The 24074-nt window shown below is 40.6% G+C and overlaps 1 protein-coding gene across 1 annotated transcript in view; it reads right to left on the minus strand.

Moving 5' to 3' along the window:
- gch1 (GTP cyclohydrolase 1) overlaps positions 1 to 9823 on the minus strand; it is a 66980-nt gene extending 57157 nt beyond the window's left edge. Inside the window, exon 1 of the mRNA XM_062068682.1 lies at positions 9384 to 9823. Within this exon, the coding sequence (XP_061924666.1) occupies positions 9384 to 9771 (388 nt within the window). The 5' untranslated portion in view covers positions 9772 to 9823. The remainder of the gene's footprint in view (positions 1 to 9383) is intronic.
- Positions 9824 to 24074: the final 14251 nt, after the last annotated feature.

Consider the following 24074-nt stretch of genomic DNA (forward strand, 5'->3'; position numbering starts at 1 on the left):
GGTTGAAAACGGCTTTGGATGATGACGTATGCGCGTGACGTAGCCAGTGAAACAGAAGTATCGGTACCCCAAAACAATACAAAATAGCTCTGTTTTCATCTGATAATTCCACAGTATTCTGGACATCTGCGTTGGTGAATCTTTTGCAATTTGTTTAATGAACAATGGAGACTGCAAAGAAGAAAGCTGTAGGTGGGATCGGTGTATTAGCGGCTGGCTGTAGCAACACAACAAGGAGGACTTACTTGGATAGCAGACGCGCTAGCCGACGCTAGCCGCCAACAGCATCTGTGATCGGGTGAAGTCCTTCGTCGCGCCGTCGATCGCTGGAACGCAGGTGAGCACGGGTGTTGATGAGCAGATGAGGGCTGGCTGGCGTAGGTGGAGCGCTAATGTTTTTATCATAGCTCTGTGAGGTCCGGTTGCTAAGTTGCTAAGTTAGCTTCAGCGTCGTTAGCAACAGCATTGTTAAGCTTTGCCAGGCTGAGAATTATTAACCGTGTAGTTACATGTCCATGGTTTAATAGTATTGTTGATCTTCTGTCTATCCTTCCAGTCAGGGATTTATTTATTTTGTTTCTATCTGCATTTGAGCCAGATGCTATCACGTTAGCTCAGTAACTAAAGAGCTTCGCCGATGTATTGTCGTGGAGATAAAAGTCACTGTGAATGTCCATTTCGCGTTCTCGACTCTCATTTTCAAGAGGATAAAGTATCCGAGGTGGTTTAAAAGACAAATCCGTGATCCACAATAGAAAAAGGAGAGAGTGTGGAATCCAATGAGCCAGCTTGTACCTAAGTTACGGTAAGAGTGAAAAAAGATATGTCTTGCACTGCACTCTAGTCCATCACTCTAACGTTCCTCATCCACAAATCTTTCATCCTCGCTCAAATTAATGGGGTAATCGTCGCTTTCTCGGTCCGAATCGCTCTAGCTGCGTTGAAAACAATAGGAAAATATGAGGATGCGAACAACTGACTACGTCACGCTACTTCCGGTAGGGGCAAGGCTTTTTTTTATCATAGACCAAAAGTTGCAAACTTTATCGTCGTTGTTCTATACCAGGGGTCGGCAACCCAAAATGTTGAAAGAGCCATATTGGAGCAAAAATACAAAAACAAATCTGTCTGGAGCCGCAAAAAATTAAAAGCCATATTACATACAGATAGTGTGTCATGAGATATACATTGAATTAAGATGACTTAAAGGAAACTAAATGAGCTCAAATATAGCTACAAATGAGGCATAATGATGCAATATGTACATATAGCTAGCCTAAATAGCATGTTAGCATCGATTAGCTTGCAGTCATGCAGTGACCAAATATGTCTGATTAGCACTCCACACAAGTCAATAACATCAACAAAACTCACCTTTGTGCATTCACGCACAACGTTAAAAGTTTGGTGGACAGAATGAGACAGAAAAAGAAGTGGCATAAAACACGTCCTAGAAAGTCGGACAAAGTTATACATGGAAACAAACTAAGGTGCGTTCAAGGACCGCCAAAATTAGTAGGACAAAACGGCGCTCGCCAAATACCCGAATCAGTGAAGCATGTTTAATACAAACAGTGTGCTTTATAACAATTAGGGAGGTTTGTGTCATGTTTGTCCTCCTACAGAAACCATATTAAAACAAATTTATTTTTTTTTCCTCATCTTTTTCCATTTTTCATACATTTTTAAAAAAGCTCCTGAGAGCCACTAGGGCGGCGCTAAAGAGCCGCATGCGGCTCTAGAGCCGCGGGTTGCCGACCCCTGTTCTATACTAAATCCTTTCAGCAAAAATATGGCAATATCGCGAAATGATCAAGTATGACACATAGAATGGATCTGCTATCCCCGTTTTAAAAAAAAAATCATTTCAGTAGGCCTTTAATATAATAAAACACAGAGATTGAGTCACCAACACATGAGATTATTTGTTTGGGAACTCGATTCCAAGAAATGATACACAGTACGGCTGCGGCTATTGATTATTTTAGTACTGTATCAATTAGTTTGGTTAATTAATTGAATCATTGGATAAAACACACTATACTGCCTCAGAGTGTATTTTAGGGAAAATAGTCTTGCTCAATGATTCTCAAACTGTGTTACTTAATTAAATAGTGTAATAATGCCTTGTTTTTAATGAATACTTGGGCCTACTACGCTACTGTATCGTAAAGTTATTAAGGTTATTATGATGTTACTTGGATAGCCAAGTGTTTTTTAAAGTGGTACGTGATGAAAAATGTGTGTGAACCACTGGTTTAAATAACTTTCTTTAGTTTTTTTTTCTTCTAATAAATCCACATCGTCAACATTGAAATTACACAGCACCCACACACCACTGTTCTCATTGCTGCGGCTGCCAATCTCATTTGTGCCTCCGCCTATTTGAAGTTCCTGGCACTACAGGTAAGCTGCCTTTGATAAATTTTTATTAGTTACAACTATTAAATGATTAAGCGAAGCAACAGAATGTATATCAAAGCTTTTTTGTAATCAAATTATCGATTAGGTCGAATAATTGTTGCAGCCATAATTGCTTGTATTCCATCACATGACTTCTTCCCGGAAGTGAAAAACAGTGGTGGTCAACTAAGCCAATATGGCCGTTGTGCAGCAAGCAGCGCACAAACTCTCTGAGTATGCAAGAAAATAGGAGCAACAAATACAACTGTGCAATGGAATAGATCCCTATGCTTTAAAAGATTTGTCAAGTGATATCAAGGATTATCCGTCGGTGGAGTTCCCAGACATGTCAAACTACTTGTACTCCAGACATCATTCTACACGACAAAACAGATGAAAACTTGGAAAAGCATGGAGGACTACAACTTATTTGTGTGTGGCTCGGTCAAGGAAATTGGTATCAAGACTCTCCCGGATCGTTTTTGCATCGTTTTTGCTCTGGTAAGGTTGCATTTCATGGTTTAACCTTTCGTCTACCTTGTTGTTGTTGTTGCACAATCACAAGTTATTATTTAGTTGCACAAAACACATTGCTTAAGAAAATATCCCAATATTTGGATACAAATGCAATTTGGTAGTCAGAATGTCATACAGGAACATTTTTTAAAATGTTTTACTGAAGTGCAAGTCATTGATTTGCTCCAAACTTGGTGGCAATAGGTATAGTAAAAATAAAGTGCACATAAAGAAGGGATCACTGCCAACTTGTGCATTCTTTGACTCCGCTCCCTTGGACTGGAGTTGAGTGCCACTTTTCTCATCGTCATTTTGTTAAATCTTGCAATTTACGAGCTTCTTCATCACCTCTCGAACTCTGAAGAAACGTTTATCTTTTTCGTAATTTGAACGGTTCATACAGCCGAAAACAACGCAAGAAAAGGCCTTTTTTTTAAAAGAAAAGTTAAATGGCGCATAGTACCCATTGAGAACAGACGCTGGCTTGACCACCGTGCATATTTAATGAGTCAAAACGTGAGCTGGACGTGACGTCACATAAATCCAAGCAATACGTGTGCAAATGAACTTCTTTAGTCCACGCAATGTTCGGCTGTACATTAACTGAGACGGTATATGAAAAAAGGTGAATAAAGTGTGGACGATTTCCGTCAAAAACCGCATCAAAAGTGGGAGGCACCATTGCATACTTGTTAGTTATGTACTTTCTGCTATCTAGTGCAAGATCATTTTACAGCAGCTAAAAAATGATTTTTTTTTTAATTAGGTACATTATTTGTAATTTTCAGACCAAGTAAAATTTGATCATTTCTCATGGCACACATACTATAGTGATCTCTCACAACAGTGTTGTGACAACACAGTGGTTGAGAATCACTGCCCTAATGTACCAAAGTGTGGAAAAGTGGGCCCAGGTGGTGCTAAAACTGCTTTAAATGTGTCATGTGGATTCTGCAAGCTCTTACTTTAAAAAGGGAAGAATGTGCTCAGGCTTCTTAACTACTAATGTACACACCAAATTCCCAGTTTTACACTTTCTAACCAAAACTTTCACAGTTCAATAATGAGGAGGTATATTAATATGTAGTTTTTATGTCATAACTATGACCTTCAAGTGTCGATTAAATCTTGTAAATTAATCACGATACTAATACTGTGTCCAATGCAACCCTGAGGGTTGTTTTTTGGCAGATCGCTCAACTTAGATCTGAGCATCCATATTTTTCCAAAGAGGGTCGCAAACAGAAAAATTGAAGGATGATCACACATTTATGAATATTATTAAATAAGCTTCTGCATCTGGCTTAAAAACTAAGTTGAATCAAACCATGTGGTTGACAGACTGAGGATAGACAAGAAAAAACATGATGAAACTAATCCAATACAGAGAAAAATATACTAAGCAATTTACTGGGTAATTTCAGTTGATTTAATTTACATGTCAGATTTACAATATAGTTTACAAAGCAAATCTTTCGAGTATGTGTATCTATTTTAGGGGTCCCAGCACGGGCACGCTAAAGCCTGATCGATATAGAACCTCCCCGAGAGAGAGAAAATATTAGCACCTGCGACAGTCCAATAAACACAAAATCCATTAAGGTACAGCGCCGCTATTTGCAAGGGGGCTACGTTCCAAGAGGCCCAGCGAATGACAAACATTTTGAGACAAATTTAAAGAAGAACTGAACTTTTTAACAATAGTTTATAAAAATACATTTTTTAATATTTTTGCCTTCTAACTTGTTATAATCAACTCGTTCTTGGTGGCTAGCAATGCTGCTAATGGGAGCAATCAATTTTGCCTCTAAATTACTAAAATGTATCCAAAAACCGCCAACAATACTCCATTTATGTTCCGTAACCTGTATAATAACCAAGCTGGACCGACATTGTTATTGTAACGGGACGGCGTGGCGAAGTTGGTAGAGTGGCTGTGCCAGCAATCGGAGTGTTGCTGGTTACTGGGGTTCAATTCCCGCCTTCTACCTTCCTAGTCACGTCCGTTGTGTCCTTGGGCAAGACAATTCACCCTTTGCCTCTGATGGCTGCTGGTTAGCGCCTTGCATGGCAGCTCCCGCCATCAGTGTGTGAATGTGTGTGTGAATGGGTAAATGTGGAAATACTGTCAAAGCGCTTTGAGTACCTTGAAGGTAGAAAAGCGCTATACAAGTATAACCCATTTATCATTATCATTTAGTAAGAGCGAACACTCTGTGTCACGATTGGCTTAGCCAGAGTAGGACCCCAATGCAGAGCAAAAAAATAAATACGAGCCATAACAAAAAACTAAAGATGCACACAAAAGGTCTGTAGAAACAGAAATTGCACACAAAAGGTGTGGAGAGTTTACAGTTAACACTACACGGCGACGCTGGGGCTGAGCCACGGAAAACAAGAAGCGTGAGCAGAGCCAAACCAGAGAAGATGAACATGACTGGAAGGATGAACCATCAGGAATCTACTGTTGTCGAGTTAATTAACTGGAGAGTTTAAGTTGTCAGAAGGAAATTAGTATCAGGTGTGCGCGTGGGTGGCTCCGCCCCGTGACCCATAAACCAGGTAGAGCAACAAAATGAAAACAGGCAGCAGCCTGCCAGATCATAACACTGAAGAACTGTTTTTCTCGCGTAGTAACACATCGCGGCATGCTACGGCATTAGCAAGAGGAAAGCTAGCTTCTGCTTCAGCAGCTGAATGGCGTTTGAGTTTGTAATACACAACACAATGCGATAAGACACCAATCTATACTGACTGAAAAACATGAACAATCATATTACAGTATCTGTAAAGTATTAGCCCATATTTCATGTTTTGTTTACACACAGCTAGCTCGACAGTGTATGTAGTTATAATAACAAGCATGATATGCTGCATGTATCATGATCAATATTATACTGACTTACTCAATATATAGTTGTCCATTTGGTCAAGCTGGCCGTGGACGCTTACAGTTGATTTTGGATAGGTGGAAAAAATTGTTTTGCCACTGCAGGGTTTGTTGGGGCAAACATTTCATCTTTCGTTGTGCTCTCTTCGCCAGAACACCGGTCCTGACTCTCGGCTTCTGTCTTCTCCAACGTCTCACACTCTCTTTGTACTCGCTTAGCTTCTATTACCAGTAGTTCATCCTCTGTATATTCAGTTCCAAAAAGATAAGGTTGTGAATCCTCAATTGTCATCTTTGTCATCTATTACAAAGTCTGCCATGATTCGGACACACACGCGTATATTGCCGGAAGTAGGAACACACGTGTTTGATGCCAGAAGTAGGAAGTCCGTTGCTATGGGCACTGAAATAAACATGGCCAAGAAATAAGTTCCGGTAATGCTTAAATTGACCAAAATACGATAATTATTGTACATATTACATATTGTTATGAACTTGCCTGTTACTACAATATTTATTTAAACTTACAGTTTGTATATAAAAGGTTGACAGAGGGTTTTGAAGTTGTTTTAGAAGGCTTTAAAAGCCACATAGGGGACTCCCATTAGCTGCATCTTGCAAGCGTTTTTTTATCTTTGGAATCGTATAAAAAAAACAAGATGTGTGTTCTTGTCTCTCTTAATGAATGTGAATCCATCCATACATTTTCTACCGCTTGTCGCTCTCTGGGTTTGCAGGGAGTGTTGGAGCCTATCCCAGCTGCACTCGGGCGGAAGGCGGTGTACACCCTGCACAAGTCGCCACCTCATCACAGGGCCAACACAGACAATACCTGATGGTCACTCTGTCAGAGCTACAGCATTCCTCTGTGGAGAGAGGAGAGCCTCCCAGAAGGACAACCATCTCTGCAGTAATCAACCAATCAAGCCTTTAGGGTAGAGTGTTCCAGACGGAAGCCATTTCTAAGTAAAAAAGTTTGCCAAAATTCATCTGAATGGTAAATGGGTTATACTTGTATAGCGCTTTTCTACCTTTTTTTTTAAGGAACTCAAAGCGCTTTGACACTATTTCCACATTCACCCATTCACACACACATTCACACACTGATGGCGGGAGCTGCCATGCAAGGCGCTAACCAGGACCCATCAGGAGCAAGGGTGAAGTGTCTTGCTCAAGGACACAACGGACGCGACTATGATGGTAGAAGGTGGGGATTGAACCAGGAACCCTCAGGTTGCTGGCACAGCCACTCTCCCAACTGCGCCACGCCGTCCGAAAGACTCTCAGATCATGAGAAGGAAAATTCTCTGGTCTGATGAAAGAAACATTGAACTCTTCTTGGGCGTGAATGCCAGGCGTCATGTTTGGAGGAAAACAGGTACCGCTCATCACCAGGTCAATACCATCCTTACAGTGAAGCATGGCGGTGGCCGCATCATGCGGTTTTTCAGTGGCAGGAACTGGGAGACTAGTCAGGATAAAGGGAAAGATGAATGCAGCAATGTACAGAGACATCCTGGATGAAAACCAACACTTCTCACTTGAGGCTTGTCATTATGGGTGTTTGGAAATGTTAGGACAACAATGAATGTATTCTATTTTGGAGTAAAAGTGGAAGAAGTGAAGCGCTGTGAATACTTTCCGGATGATCTGTATATCCACCTGACAACCAGCGCCCTCTGCAGTGGATATTTATGTTTTGCATAACTAGTTTATTGCCAAATGTATAAATACAGCAATAATATATATCTACGGAGGTTATATCATTATCATAAGAGGCGACAGTGTAAATCGCAATATACATTTTAGGCCATTGTTCCCATTCCTATAGGTGTAATTGTGTTTAATTATACTTATAACATGTTGAGGCCAATGAAAACAAAACAGTTGGCCCCGGGTCTCACTTTGGACACCCCAGACTCAGACATGTGTCTTCAGCACCATGAAAAGTTAGTTCATTGCATGTGCGTGTCGTTTACAACAGTGGTCCCCAACCACCAGTCCGGGGACCGGCACCGGTCCGTGACGCATTTGCTACCAGGCCGCACAGAGACATTAAATAATTTCTAACAGACCGCATTTTCTCCTACTGAACTATCGCTAGTCCCACCAGACACATCAATAATCCTGTTCATAGATGTATTATAAAATTCCTGATAGGAAGTTGCCATTTGCTATATTTGTTACATCTTTGTTACATGGGACAATGCGCATTAATACACATATAAAATGTAAAGATGCCAAATCGTAACCAAAAGCTCGGTCCCATCTGCAGTCCACGGCAGGTTGATGACCTAAGATCAGGGCAGATCAGGAACAAAGTGACCATAGTACGGTGGGCGGTATGGCGTAGTGGGTAGAGCCAGAAACCTGAGGGTTGCAGGTTCGCTCCCCGCCTCTTGACATCCAAATCGCTGCCGTTGTGTCCTTGGGCACACCTTCACCCTTGCCCCCAGTGCCGCTCACACTGGTGAATGAATGATGAATGAATGATAGGTGGTGGTTGGAGGGGCCGTAGCCTCGCTTCCGTCAGTCTACCCCAGGACAGCTGTGGCTACAAATGTAGCTTACCACCACCAGGTGTGAATGAATGATGGGTTCCCACTTCTCTGTGAGCGATTTGAGTATCTAATAATAGAAAAACGTGATATAAAATCTAATCCATTATTATAATGTATTATTATAGTAGTTAAAGTGTATAAGGCAAATGGAGAAGTGCTAAATTGTTGCATATAATGTTTTGTGCTGAAGGAAGTAAATACACATTTCCCTTGGCCTAGTAAGTTAAAGTGCTGGTATTATTGCACATCGTCCTATTACATGAGTAGTTAGCAATAACAGATGTATTTACGCATGGAAAATTGGACCCAAAAAAGCTAACATTAGTGTATCTATCTTATTGTTTTATTTATTTTATTTATTTATTTTTTATCATGTTCTGTTTGTGTTGTGTTGTGTTTGCTCGGTTCTCGTATTATCTTTTAGCCTGCCCATTGAATAGCACTTTGTCTACCCCTGTGGTAAATTTTAAATGTGCTTTATAAATAAAGTTGATTTGATTTGATTTGATATCTACGTATAAAGAATATTGCACAAAATATGAATACATAACTTTTAGAATGGAAATAGAAATCCACAGAAATCTATTGGAACTAATGGCAAGTATGTCTAGCTTTATTATATATATCCGATCTTGTCCTTGAATGTGATGTATCGCCTATAACCCATCAGATATTAAAGCTAAAAAAAGCTTACTACTAGCAAAAATGAGTAAAAAACACGTCTATGGAGAACTTTTTTTGCAAAAGGGAAAGGCCGGCGCTCCCATACTAATTCAACGTTATGGTGCCTTTTTTCATGTATTCATTTTTCATGCACTTATTTGCTATATTTTTTTGCCACACGTGAAAGGCCGGTCCAGGAAAACAATGCCTACATTAAACCGGCCCCTGCAAAAAAGGTTGGGGACCCCTGGTTTACAACACTGCTGAAAATGTTCTTTGGGTAAAAATTAATAAAAAATAAAAAAAATCAAGGTTTTACTTGTAAAAAGAAGCAGTCTGTAAGTACTCACCAATGATAGTTTCCTGGTAGCCTTTAGTGAAGAACTGCATGGCGGTCGCGGCTCTCCACGGAGTTTTGACGAGCCCCTGCCGCTGCGGGTCTTCCCCGAGCCCCTTAAGGATGGTGGTGTAAGCGGCGGCCAGGGACGGAAGACTTATCTCGTTGTCCTCCACGCTCCTGGTGCGCTCTTCCTTCCAGCTCTCCATCACCGTCGTCCGGTCCGAGCCGCACTCGGTGGCCGGAGTCAGGGAAGCAGCAGGTGGCCTTTTCACCATCCCGTCAAAGTGTCCGTTGAGCACGGAGCTGCTGTCCCCGCTGTCTTTCTTGTCGTTCGAAGTGTACTGAGCCGGCTTTGAGTGGTCACTCGAAGTGTACTGGGCTTGTTTGGAGTGTTCCATCACTGTTTTACTTTCAAGGCTGACCACTTGTTGACAACAATAGACTTGGACTTTGGGTGAAGCAGATGTGGTCGTGTCACAGCCATTTATATCTGCGGATTATCACATGGGAGCTTCTGATTGGCTGCTAGGCACGCAGGGGGCGGGGTCACGTCCCTTCATGTTCATACATGGGTGGACACAGAACAGCTGGAGTAACTCCTCCAGTCCAAAGTGTTAGAATATTGTAGAAGATAACTTTACTATTGCGCATTGGCGTTGTTAGGCCTATTTAGGGGGGCTCAAGCCCCCTTAAAATGTTCTTAAGCCCCCCTAAATAATTTGGTGTTAAAAAAAACCCAAAAAAAAACACTTTTTTTTTTTACAAATACATGCCGACATATTCATTATAAAGTGGCCCGAATATGAGTTTAAATAAATAATCATATAACCTGTCATTATTCACTCGGTTTCCCTTCACTTCATAGCGTAAGGTAGAGAGCCCCTTTAGTGCGTCGGTATCCAATCCATTCCACTTGTTCATATAGAAAATGCCCACATCACTGAAAATCCAGTCCGCATTTTCTCTTCGACCTTGCTTGCGGTCCTGCAGGTGTACGGCGCACATTAGCACACAGCACTGCAGAACAAGAACCTTGTGTCTGCAATTGTAAATAATTTAGTTTTTAGGTTTTTGTTTCTTGTAGAATCTATATAAAGTAATATACATTAGCCTATTGTTAAAATAATGAAAAAAACATCATTAAATATATTTGTTTTATTGTATTGTTACATTAATAGCTGTTGTATTATTATAGGATGGCTTGTTAAACATTTCAAAGGATTTTCAGAGGGTGAAAAAACCAAGACATTTAAAATAAAATGTAAAATGAATAAATACATAAAAAGAAAAAGAAAAAAAATGGTTAAAAGCCATCGTCCCAGGGAGCATTTAATTTCGTCCCGTGCATTTTTTTTTACCGTCCCCGGGACGACGGGACTGCATTAATCTCAAGCCCTGGAAGTTACATTTTATTGTTTGCATTATTTGTTTCAGCATTGCACTTTGAAGATGGTCCCTCAGCTCTTTGACAACTTTGGCTCTTTTTCAGATCAGCAGACGGACTCTAAGTCTTTTTTATTTACAGTTTATATAAACGTTTCTCATTTCTATTCAGACTTCCATATATATTTAATTTCCTTAACGGCTTGCCATAATATACAGTATATATATATAAATATATTATATACAAGCCAAATTATCCTGATCCAGATATTACTTTAATTCAAGTAATTAAGTAATATTTCCAGGGCTTGAATTTACAACCATTTTAGTCAAATATGTGCCCAAAATGTAATCTGTGCAACTTCAAAATATTTGGGAACAAACAATTATTGTATTGTGAGCGAAAGTCGTGGCATTAGCCTCTATGTTGTGAATGAATAACATAGAGGCTAATAGATAGATAGTACTGCCATGACTTTCATTGTGTTTTAGTGTATCTTGAAGGATCATGCAAGTAATTGTTTCTTGTTGATGCTGTAAACAAAATGTCACTGTGCAAACCCATGTGTGTTGTTGTACTGAACACAGATTGAAAATAAACCGACTGAAATAATAATAATAACAATGATTAATTTCTAAGTCTTTGTTAGCCGTTTGTGAAGTTTTGTGCTCGTGCGCTACGTTCGCTCGCATCCTGTGCATCTCCTGGGGGCTAAGCCCCCCCCTGTCCTTAAAAGCTAGTGACACCCCTGCTATTGCGTATATTCGTCCTTTTCTTTTACTATTAATAAATGTTGAGATGAGTTGAGTTTGAGTTTATTTCGAACATGCATGTGTAACATAGTAGTTTAGGTAATTTATGATCTCAATTGCTTAGTGTCTTACTACTCTTCTTATTTTAAGAAGTCCCAGCAGACTTCAAGGCTGAGGCCCGTATGTGTAGTCAGTCTGCTATCTTCCATGTGACGGTAAGTTGTGCTCTCTGGCGCCCCGTGAATTAGCTTTCAGCTAACTTATTAGCAGGCTAGCTGTGTTGCTGTAGGCTTAAATGAGACACATTTATGTTAAGCTTTGTTTTGTTTTATTTCTGTGCAGGTTTGAAATGTATAGAGAAGGCTGATTGGAGACTCATTATGACTGTTTTTACCAGAATAAACCGTGTTTGAGCCGGAAGAAAGACTGGGTGTCGTCTTTTGGGGGAAAACACAACGCAAAGGAGTACTACATCGCTACACATGCATACAACATGATCCATCACAATTTCCAGTTTCTCTATTCAACATGTTCGAAAAGGAGTAGGAAGAAGCAGAGTTTATTTAATCCTACCCCTTTTCCTTTACATAGCAGTTGTTAAAACTTTTGTTCACTTCCTGTTCTCAATTTATTCACAATATACTCCATAAGTAATAACAATAAAAATAAATAAATAATAATTGGTGAAGATATATTTCATGTGGTGAGATGAGTAAGATTATCTTGAAAATGAATGGATGGATGAGGTAAATTGTTTATCATGGTTCTTCTTCTTTTTACTTTGTAAACACTTTAAGTTTGAAGAGTTTCTTGAAGTGGATCATATTAGTACATTTTTTGATTTATTTGCTTAATCCATTCCATAATTTAACTCCACATACTAAGGTCTTAAGTGTTGTACATGCATACAAATGTTATAAATTACATTTTCATTGTTTTTTTTTTTAAGTTGATCTGGCACAGGGGGAAATCACCGATTTTGACAAATTTTCCCAGCCTTATAACGTTAGTTGTTTTTTTTTTTATCCCTGGAGGGGGTCTGGTACCGTGTAGTTCCTCGAGACATATATGTTGTCAGGTATATGTAAAAAAAAAAAAAAGATATATATATATATTTTTTGTTAAATATGCATTTTGCATGAATTGTGCATAAATGTGCATGTCCTTTATTTTCAAATGCAAATGTTAATATTTAATATTTTTTTAAAAACCCAGAATTTTCTCAGAATTTTTATTTTATTTTCAAATGCAAATATTATAGGTATTGTTCTAATATATTAACTTTCCTGGAAAAAAAATCCCCCTATTTTTCTGGCAAATTTCCCTTTCTTTCAAATTCCAATTTTGACATATATGGTAAGAATTCAAGAGTATGACTAAATAAGATCTGCTTCTTCCGACTCATGTTTTAGGCACACTGATTTGTGAGTCTGTAAAAGTTAAAATGTTAACGTTGTTATTTATAACACACTGTTGACATGCACTCTGTTTTTTCTTTAATTTCCTGCAATACAGTCCAAGACCCTCCGTGAATTGCAGGTCAGCCATGCACAGTGTCATGTCTGTGTTCATGTTTTTGTTTGGCCATGTGCTGTTTTGTTTTTTGGACACTTCCTTAGTTCCTGGTTTCACTTCCCTGTTTTGTTTGTCACCATAGCAACCATTAGTTTCACCTGGTTCACATTGTCATGTCACGCACCTGTTCACAGTTAGTCACGCACCTGTTTTCACTTATCATGTCACTATATAGGCTTTTCTGTTTCTGTTGTTCGTCCTGGCGACATCACACCTTCTCCACACAAATTTATGCTCTGCACCTGTTTACCATAGTTCTTGTTTCATCTCATGCCAAGTAAGTTTTGATTTATTGTTCATAGTTTTGTGCCCACGTGCATGTCTTTTGTTTCATAGTCTAGTTTTCTACTTCCGCATTTGTGCGCGCCTTTTGTTTGTACCTTTTTGTTTGAGTTAAAATATTAAACATGTCCTCACCTGCACGCCACGTATGGTCCAATTCATTTGCACCATGGGAGAGCAAACCACGCCACAGACCAAGTCTTGACACACAGAGCCTAGAAAAACTTCCATCCAAGAAAAACGACACTTACTAAAACATGTACAGTAAAACACACTACCTCACACACACACACACACACACACACACACACACACACACACACACACACACACACACACACACACACACACACACACACACACACACACACACACACACACACACACACACACACACACACACACACACAAATCAACTCACTATAATATAATCCCTCTCGAAAACCAACTTTAGGTCCGTGAGTCAGTATTGAGGTTTGTGGTCCGTGGGCTCAAAGAGTTTGGAGACTACTGCTCTAAGCCCTATAATATGTCTCTCACAAAGTTCCTCAACATTTTAAATTCAGTTCTACACATTAAGAAACAATTAGAGCCATACAGTGTACACAACTGTACACTTGACAAAGCATTTTCCTGCTGGAAAATGTTGAGTGACTTGACTTGTGAAAAAGCACCCTCTGCTGGATTCATTGCTGTCGCACTCTATTTTCCCCTGTAGATATTGTTTCTAAACCACTTTCTAAAATTGTATTTACCATTAAAAAAATTACTAGTATAAATTGAACAGAGAAAAGTACCTCACTTTTCATAGGATTTTTCTTTTCATATTTCTCAAAACACTTGTATCTCAAATCAGCGTCTCCCATAGAAATGAATGCTCCCCCCCCCCAAAACAGCACAATTTTAACATGTAACTTGCCTTTTAGAAAGAAAAACTAACTTACATATATACATATATATACATGCATATATACAAATATATACATGTACACATATATATATACACATATATACATATACACATACATACATACACATATATACATACATGGGCAGCACGGTGGAAGAGGGGTTAGTGCATCTGCCTCACAATACGAAGGTCCTGTGTAGTCGTGAGTTCAATCCCGGCCTCGGGATCTTTCTGTGTGGAGTTTGCATGTTCTCCCCGTGACTGCGTGGGTTCCCTCCGGGTACTCCGGCTTCCTCCCACCTCCAAAGACATGCACCTGGGGATAGGTTGATTGGCAACACTAAATTGGCCCTAGTGTGTGAATGTGAGTGTGAATGTTGTCTGTCTATCTGTGTTGGCCCTGCGATGAGATGGCGACTTGTCCAGGGTGTACCCCGCCTTCCGCCCGATTGTAGCTGAGATAGGCTCCAGCGCCCCCCGCGACCCCCCAGGGAATAAGCGGTAGAAAATGGATGGATGGATATATACACATACATACATACACATATATACATACATATATATATATATGTTGCACCCTTAAAATGACCAAACGTTCTCGCTTCCTGTTGGGTGGGGTCCGTGCCCGTGTGGCCCGACCTTGCGCTGTGGGGTCTCTGTTGGTGACTTGATGTGGTGGCGGCTTTGATTTGATTGGGTGGTGCTGGCTGTCTGGGGGTATTGCGGCTGCTGTTTCTGCTGCCGTTTGTTTGTGGTGTGGGCGCCCGTGGCTGCTGGGTCTGGTGCAGGGGGGTGGCTGATGTTGTGACTAGTGGCAGCGCGCGCGTGTGGTGGTTGTCGGGGCTGACAAGCTGTGTATATGTATGTATATGTGTGTGTATGTATGTATGTATGTATATGTATGTGTATGTGTATATATGTGTATGTATATGTATATATGTGTATGTGTACATGTGTATGTGTATGTATATAGATATGTATGTATATTTCTGGGGGTACGTTCTGGGCCTGCCTGTCAGGTGGGGTTCGGCGCCTCAGGCTACTGCATCCGGACTGCGTGTCTGGAGCTCCTGGGTCCCACCGTCCATCCCTTCCGGGTGCCCGTCTTGGTTGGGGCCTGCTCGGTCTAGTCCCTGCGTCTGCTGTGGTAGTTTGGTGCTGCAAGGTTTTCCGAGGTGCTGCGAGTCGGCCAGTTGTTGGGGTAGTGACCTTGTGTGTCAGCATGTCTGTGATCTTCTTTTAATTCTTTTTTTTTAAATATATTTAATTATTTTTTTATTTTTATTTTTTAAATATATTTTATTAATTTAATTTTATTTTTTATTTTTCCCCTACCTCAGAGGGGGGGGGGACTCGGCGGGGCGGTTGCTGGTTGTTCCATCTCCATCGTTGGGGTCCCTGCGGGTGGGGTGGGTGGTTCCCGTGGCCCCGTGCTGGGTGGTCCTGTGGCGGCCGACTTTGGTGGGGTGGCCGGGGGATGGCCCCGCCGCGCTCTCCGGGGGTGGGGGGTGGGCTCGTGGGGGCCCGGTTGCCGGTGGGGCGGGGGCGGTCTTCCCGTCCGGTTGCGGGGGGTCTCCGGGCCCCTCGGGCGGGGCGTCCCGCCTTTCTTCCCATGTGGGGTGTGGTCTCTCGCTGGCTTGGGGTCTGGCTGTCCCCTGCTTTTCTCGTGCCTTGTCCTCTGCCGGGTGCGTCTGTCTGCGGCCTGCTGCTGGCCCTTGTGGGCGGCGCGGTGGGCCGGGCTCTGGGGCTCCTTTCGCTGTCCGGCTTGGCTGCGTGGGGGCGGTGGCCCCTGGTTCCCTGGGCACCACACCTACTGTTTGTGGGCTGGGTTTTCGGGGAGGCTGGGGCCATACTCTGGCTCCCGCACACACTGGGAGTCAAATGTATTGTACACACAAATTCACATATACTCACATACATACATACACACATACATAGGTACCTACGCTCCTACATACATATACAAATACAGTACATATTTACACACTCAAAGTTCGTACATCCACACGCACATTCATCATACAAACATACACATACTGTACATATACATTCACTGTACAAACATACATATACACATACAGTACATATACACTCACTGTACAAGCACATATACACATACTGTACATATACATTCACTGTATTAACACACATACTGTATACACATACTGTACATATACATTCACTGTACAAACACACACATACACATACTGTACATATACATTCACTGTACAAACACACATATACACATACTGTACATATACATTCACTGTACAAACACACATATACACATACTGTACATATACATTCACTGTACAAACACAGATATACACATACTGTACATATACAAGTACATATGCACACATACACTCATGCACATAATCACGTTTCATCAAACATATATTAATGTTGTTGCCCTAGGGTAAACTGGGTATAACACATGGCACTCTGACAAAGCTTAACCTATTGTTACTATAACAATCTACAAGGTTAATGTAGGTTGCTTCTCTTTCTTCCCCTCCATTTTTCTGCATTCTTTCGTATCTCAAGTTATCATTACGTATATGTATTGTTGCATTTGAACAACTGTATTGTTGATAATAAAGGTAAAGTATTGGTATTGTTCATTATCAATAGCGCTATTTCTATTGGTATTTTTATTGCTCCATTTTTAGTGTATTAATGCTCATTGTCATTTTTGTATTATTTTTTATTTTCGCTAACTGCTTATTTGCTATTACTTTTACCATCATATTTGTACATGTCGTATTTGCTGATGTTGCTCTATTGTTGTTGTTGTTGTTGTTGTGTTTGCTGTTGTTGTTTTTGTCTCTCTGTCTAATCCCCCTCTAGCCCCCACAATTCCCCCCTCTGTCTTCCTTTTTGTCTCTTTCAATCCCCTTCTGCTCTGGCCCGGCTGCACCAAATGATAATATAAATACATTTAATAAAGTCAAATACAAATAAGGCAACAAGAGAAGTATCCTACACTTCTCTTTTGTAAAGTAAATCTGAACAACCGATATGGGCATCTACATGTCTGTGTTTACTAACAAGACATCATTGAGTTTCTTAACATGGAGATATTCTCTCTACTTTTCTTTTGTCGAGCACAAAGAAAATAACATTTTAGTTAAATGTAAGTTGTGTCTTCGATCAAAGATCCTAACTACTGCCCAAAACAGCAATTCAAATCTGCGGAAACACCTACGAAAGCAACATGCTTGGACGAAGCTAGTAAAGAGAGACACACTTCACCTCCACCTCCACCTAAGGATTTTAACAGAGGGACTGCTAGCCAGGACAATATTGATAGAGCCATTGCAGCGTATGTGGTAGAAGACATGCAGGCTATTTCTACAGTGGAGTCACCCACTTTCAGGCAGCTATTAGCATGATAGCGGGCGTCAAACGGCAAATGGCACGAAAACATTTTCCAAGTTCCTGGACACAGTGGACAGTGAGTACATAAACATGGAAAGCGAGCTAAAGAAGACACTCCAAACTCTGCTTCTGCTCATCATTCAGCACTGAAGGTACACACACTCTGTCAATTCTCTTATATACTCTTTCATTCTAGACTTCTAGAGTGTTTGATTATCACATCACTCTAAATGTATAGACTATAAAGTTCACAAACATAAAGAGGGATCCTAGTGGGCCAGGCCAATCTTTCCTTTTCTCTAAACAAAAACTTGGGAAATGCGTAGAGTGTTCTGGGCTTCACTGAAGACATGATTTTATTTCACAATTCCTTGGGAGAAAAAAGGCCTGGTTAGGCGTGTGTATAGCAGTATGTGTGCTGTATATAGTGACATGACATATGACCATGTCATGTGTGCCTTCCTAGGGTGAAGCCAGGTTTACAGCTATGTTGTGACATGTTGTTATTATGCGGTTTGTTACTTATGTATGTTATGTTGCAGCTATTTAAAATAGTTTTGTCAATTTGTTCTGGCCCAAATTAAATTGGCCCTTTGAAACATATCTTTGTCTTTGTGTGTTGTATGTAGACCACATTGCTTAGCAGAGTTCAGTGATGATTCAAAACGATTCTCTATTCATTCAATACATAGGATTTCAGCAGGATCTACCCCAGTCTGCCGACATGCAAGCAGAGTAGTAGATTTTTGTAAAAAGCTTTTATAATTGTAATGGACAATGTTTTATCAACTGATTGCAATAATGTAAATTTGTTTTAATTATTAAATGAACCAAAAATATGGCTTATTTTATCTTTGTAAAAATGTTGGACACAGTGTGTTGTCAAGCTTATGAGATGCGATGCAAGTGTAAGCCACTGTGACACTATTGTTCTTTTTTTTATTTTATTTTTTATAAATGTCTAATGATAATGTCAATGAGGGATTTTTAATCACTGCTATGTTGAAATTGTAACTAATATTGATACTGTTGTTGATAATATTAATTTTTGTTTCACTACTTTTGGTTTGTTCTGTGTCGTGTTTGTGTCTCCTCTGAATTGCTCTGTTTATTGCAGTTCTGAGTGTTGCTGGGTCGGGTTTGGTTTTGGAATTGGATTGCATTGTTATGGTATTGCTGTGTATTGTTTTGTTGGACTGATTAATAAAAAAAATAAAAATAAATAAAAATCGATTTTTTTGTTCACATTGCAGGAACATTGAGTTCTAAACATTGAGTCCTAAAGTTCACGCTCATTTAAGAGCAATTTGATACCTGTTACACCAGTCACACCTGAATGTGTGGGCCAATGGGAGCCACACCCCAACAAAGATTGTTTGGCCTAGAAAGAAGTTATGCTCCTGTCAATATGAAAGGAAAAAAAAAATCCCTAACCAAAAAAAAACACGCTTTGATGACTCAGTTGCGGTGCTTTTTTCCCTATTCAATTGGACTGCAATATAGGCCACACTGGTGCCATGGAAAATTGCAAGTGAAAACACTTTGATAAAGAAGGTGAGCAACACTATTGAATGTAAGAAATAACTTGTGGCAAAATACGAAGGAGGTATGTGTATCAGGTAAAATCCCCTCCTCCCTCTCTGCCATCTTTGTCGACAAGAGATTTTAAATGATCATTTGTCCATGTGAGGAGGCGTGGCCGGCGGACCTGCAGCGAGGCCGGCTGCGAGATGGGCGACAGCCTTATCTTATTTAGTTTTTATTTTATATATGTTGACCACATTAACCCTGGCAATGGACCCTGTGTGTATATGTATGTTATTGTTATGCTTAGCATTCATGACTGCCTGCAGTTGCACTGATCAGCCTAGTGGTGGCTCACATCCATCACACACAGAGCTATTTTAAAGGCCTACTGAAATGAAATTTTCTTATTTAAACGGGGATAGGATTCTATGTGTCATACTTGATCATTTCGCGATATTGCCATATTTTTGCTGAAAGGATTTAGTAGAGAACATCGACGATAAAGTTCGCAACTTTTGGTCGCTGATAAAAAAGCCTTGCCTGTACCGGAAGTAGCGTGACGTCGCAGGTTGAAAGGCTCCTCACATTTGCACATTGTTTACACCAGCAGTGAGAGCGATTCGGACCGAGAAAGCGACGATCACCCCATTAATTTGAGCGAGGATGAAAGATTCGTGGATGAGGAACGTGAGAGTGAAGGATTAGAGTGCAGTGCAGGACGTATCTTTTTTCGCTCTGACCGTCACTTAGGTACAAGCTGGCTCATTGGATTCCACACTTTCTCCTTTTTCTATTGTGGATCACGGATTTGTATTTTAAACTACCTCGGATACTATATCCTCTTGAAAATGAGAGTCGAGAACGCGAAATGGACATTCACAGTGACTTTTATCTCCACGACAACACATCGGCGAAGCACTTCAGCTACGGAGCTAACGTGATAGCATCGTGCTTAAATGCAGATAGAAACAAAAGAAATAAGCCCCTGACTGGAAGGATAGACAGAAGATCAACAATACTACTATCAGGAGACACCGAACCAAACACTGGACATGTAACCACACGGTTAATGCTGTGCCGCCTGTCGAAGCCTAGCAATGCTGTTGCTAATGACGCCATTGAAGCTAACTTAGCTACGGGACCTCGTCAGAGCTATGATAAAAACATTAGCGCTCCACCTACGCCAGTCCTCATCTGCTCATCAACACCCGTGCTCACCTGCGTTCCAGCGATCGACGGCGCGACGAAGGACTTCACCCGATCATCGATGCGGTCGGCGGCTAGCGTCGGCTAGCGTCGGATAGCGCGTCTGCTATCCAACTCAAAGTCCTCCTGATTGTGTTGCTGCAGCCAGCCGCTAATACACCGATCCCACCTACAGCTTTCTTCTTTGCTGTCTCCATTGTTCATTAAACAAATTGCAAAAGATTCACCAACACAGATGTCCAGAATACTGTGGAATTTTGCAATGAAAACAGAGCTGTTTGTATTGAGATACAATGTGTCCGAATACTTCTGTTTCAACCATTGACGTCACGCGCAAACGTCATCATACATAGACGTTTTCAACCGGAAGTTCCCTGGGAAATTTAAAATTGCACTTTATAAGTTAACCCGGCCGTATTGGCATGTGTTGCAATGTTAAAATTTCATCATTAATATATAAACTATCAGACTGCGTGGTCGGTAGTAGTGGCTTTCAGTAGGCCTTTAAAAGGATAAAGCCATTGTTTACAAATTGTATATTTTTATATACATTTTTTACAAATGTATATTTTGTTGTTTTCTTACTGTACCGAAAATGAACCGAACCGTGACCTCTAAACCGAGGTACGTACCGAACCGAAATTTTTGTGTACCGTTACACCCTTACCTGTCCCACTTAAAAAGGGCAGCAGCAGAGAAGGACGAGGCAGGAGAAGAAGGAGTTGGAGAGCCGCTGGTGAATGACGAGCAAGCGCGAGGAAGAGCGAGACGCAGACGACGACGGGGAAGGCTGAAAAGCGACCAGAAGATTGAGATGGGCAGAAGAGGCAAGAGCTGCTGAAAAGCAACTAAAGCAGACTGAGTTATATTGAAAAATAAACAAAGTCACAAAACTGCCACGCCGTCATGTCTCACATTGGTGGTCCAAGGAACCCGGAGGGAAGAGGACCTCCACAGTCCATTTTAGTCATCTGAAGTTATATGTAGTCTTTGGCAGACGTACCACTGTTTGAGAATCACTGGTCAAATATTTGTGTCCTCTCCCCTAGGGCTGGGCGATATATGGATATATCGCGGGTTTGTCTCTGTGCGATATAGAAAACGATTACATTGCGATATTCAAGTATACGTTTTCATGCAGTTGCTTTAGCTGCGGGCATTACACTACATGCGTTTCTCACTCTTTGTTGTCTCTCCTTCTCACAGAGACTTAAACAAATGCACTTTGTTACATATGTCACATAATGACGCGCACGCAACGTCACACGCCCTCGCCGAGCAGAGAGGTAGCGGCATGGGTAACATTAGCTGTGGTGCTAACGGAGCGGTGCTAGTGGTAATACGAGAGAAAGAAGGTGCGAATCTGGTAACAAATGAAGGAAGAATTAATTCCCTAGAAAAACAGCACGGGGTCCATCGTCTGGCGTTGGTTTGGCTTCAAGTGGGAATATGTCGAACAGACAACCGTAATTTGTCAATTGGGGGCAAAAGCGTTGCTACAAAAAATAGCTGCACTGCTAATTTGTAGCATCATTTGAAAAGTCACCCGCTAGAGAATGAAGAGTGCTTGAAACTCCGCATGTCAACATCTCTGTTCGGTGCCACACCAACAAAATGCAGAGGCAACCATTTCCACATCAACACCGTATGAAAAAAATAGTCAACAACAGAAGGAGGTAACGTCCGCAGTAACGTACCACATAGCGAAGGACATACACTATTTGATTTCCTATTATGCAGCTCATTTTTATTTGACAGTTATTGAAATATCTTGTGTGACATCATGTACAAAAGTACACTTTATTTGTTTTAAACTATTGTAGTGGCGTTCTGTACAAAAAGTGCACTTTAATTTAGTGTTGTTTTGATATGTCATCTTAGTGACATCATGCACAAAAGTGCACTCATAGCTTGTTTTAAAATGACTGACAATCTTGCACTTTCTGTTTTGAAATGACATGAATGTTTGTGCCACTGCTTAATAACTGTTTAATAAATACAGTTTTGGTAAATTGACTTAATTGTGATTTCCCTCTCTGCATGAAAGTTAAAAAAATGAGCATATATTAATGCAGTATGAACAAGAATGTTTTAATGTAGACACATAGAATCATCATACTGCTGTGATTATATGCATCAAGTGTTCATTCAAGGCTAAGGCAAAACATCGAGATATACAGTATATGGTGTATCGCGACATGGCCTAAAAATATCGATATTAAAAAAAAGGCCATATCGCCCAGCCCTACTCTCCCCACTTAAGTTCCCTAACCAAGAGCTATTTATCCATGTTGTCTTCTCCCTTCATCCATTTACTCACACTTTTTTCCCCTCTTAAAACAAACGCTCTGCAAGCCCAATTAGGCATTCAGATCACTCGTATTATTGTCATTATGTAAGTACAGTTTGTGGAAATAAAGTGTATAAATACATAAATCACTGCGAAATATTAAGTGTCCTGCACATTGAACTGACCGCATATTTAAAAAATATAATTTAAAAGATTAATTTTGATTACTATGAACACTAAAAAAAGTTACATTTGTTACCTGTCTCTGCTTCCTAAAATTTGACTCTCTCTCTCTATATATACATACAGTCGTGGTCAAAAGTTTACATACACTTGTAAAGAACATAATGTCATGGCTGTCTTGAGTTTCCAATAATTTCTACAACTCTTATTTTTTTGTGATAGAGTGATTGGAGCACATACTTGTTGGTCACAAAAAACATTCATGAAGTTTGGTTCTTTTATGAATTTATTATGGGTCTACTGAAAATGTGACCAAATCTCCTGGGTCAAAAGTATACATACAGCAAAGTTAATATTTGGTTACATGTCCTTTGGCAAGTTTCACTGCAATAAGGCACTTTTGGTAGCCATCCACAAGCTTCTGGTTGAATTTTTGACCACTCCTGGTTTTCTTACATGGACTTATTTCTTCAGCATTGCCCACATGTTCTCAATGGGGTTTAAGTCAGGACTTTGGGAAGGTCATTCTAAAACCTTAATTCTAGCCTAATATAGCCATTCCTTCACCACTTTTGATGTGTGTTTGGGGTCATTTTCCTGTTGGAACACACAACTGCGCCCAAGACCCAACCTCCGGGCTTTTGATTTTAGGTTGTCCTGAAGAATTTGGAGGTAATTCTCCTTTTTCATTGTCCCATTTACTCTCTGTAAAGCACCAGTTTCACTGGCAGCAAAACAGGCCCAGAGCATAATACTACCGCCACCATGCTTGACAGTAGGCCTGGTGTTCCTGGGATTAAAGGCCTCACCTTTTCTCCTCCAAACATATTGCTGGGTATTGTGGCCAAACAGCAAAAAAATAAATAATCTGACCAAAGAACTTTCCTCCAGAAGGTCTTATCTTTGTCCATGTGATCAGCAGCAAACTTTAGACGAGCCTTAAGGTGTCGCGTCTGGAGCATGGAATTCCTTCTTGCATGGTAGCCTCTCAGTCCATGGTGATGCAAAACATACTTGACTGTGGACACTGACACCTGTGTTCCAGCAGCTTCCAATTCATTGCAGACCTGCTTTTTGGTGGTTCTCGGTTGACTCTTGATCATCCTGACCAATTTTCTCTCAGCAGCAGGTGATAGCTTGTGTTTTCTTCCTGATCGTGGCAGCGACAAAACTGTGCCACGCACTTTATACTTACGAACAATTGTCTGCAC

This window comes from Entelurus aequoreus, linkage group LG02 (assembly GCF_033978785.1).
Source record: "Entelurus aequoreus isolate RoL-2023_Sb linkage group LG02, RoL_Eaeq_v1.1, whole genome shotgun sequence".
Classification (NCBI taxonomy): Eukaryota; Metazoa; Chordata; class Actinopteri; order Syngnathiformes; family Syngnathidae; genus Entelurus; species Entelurus aequoreus.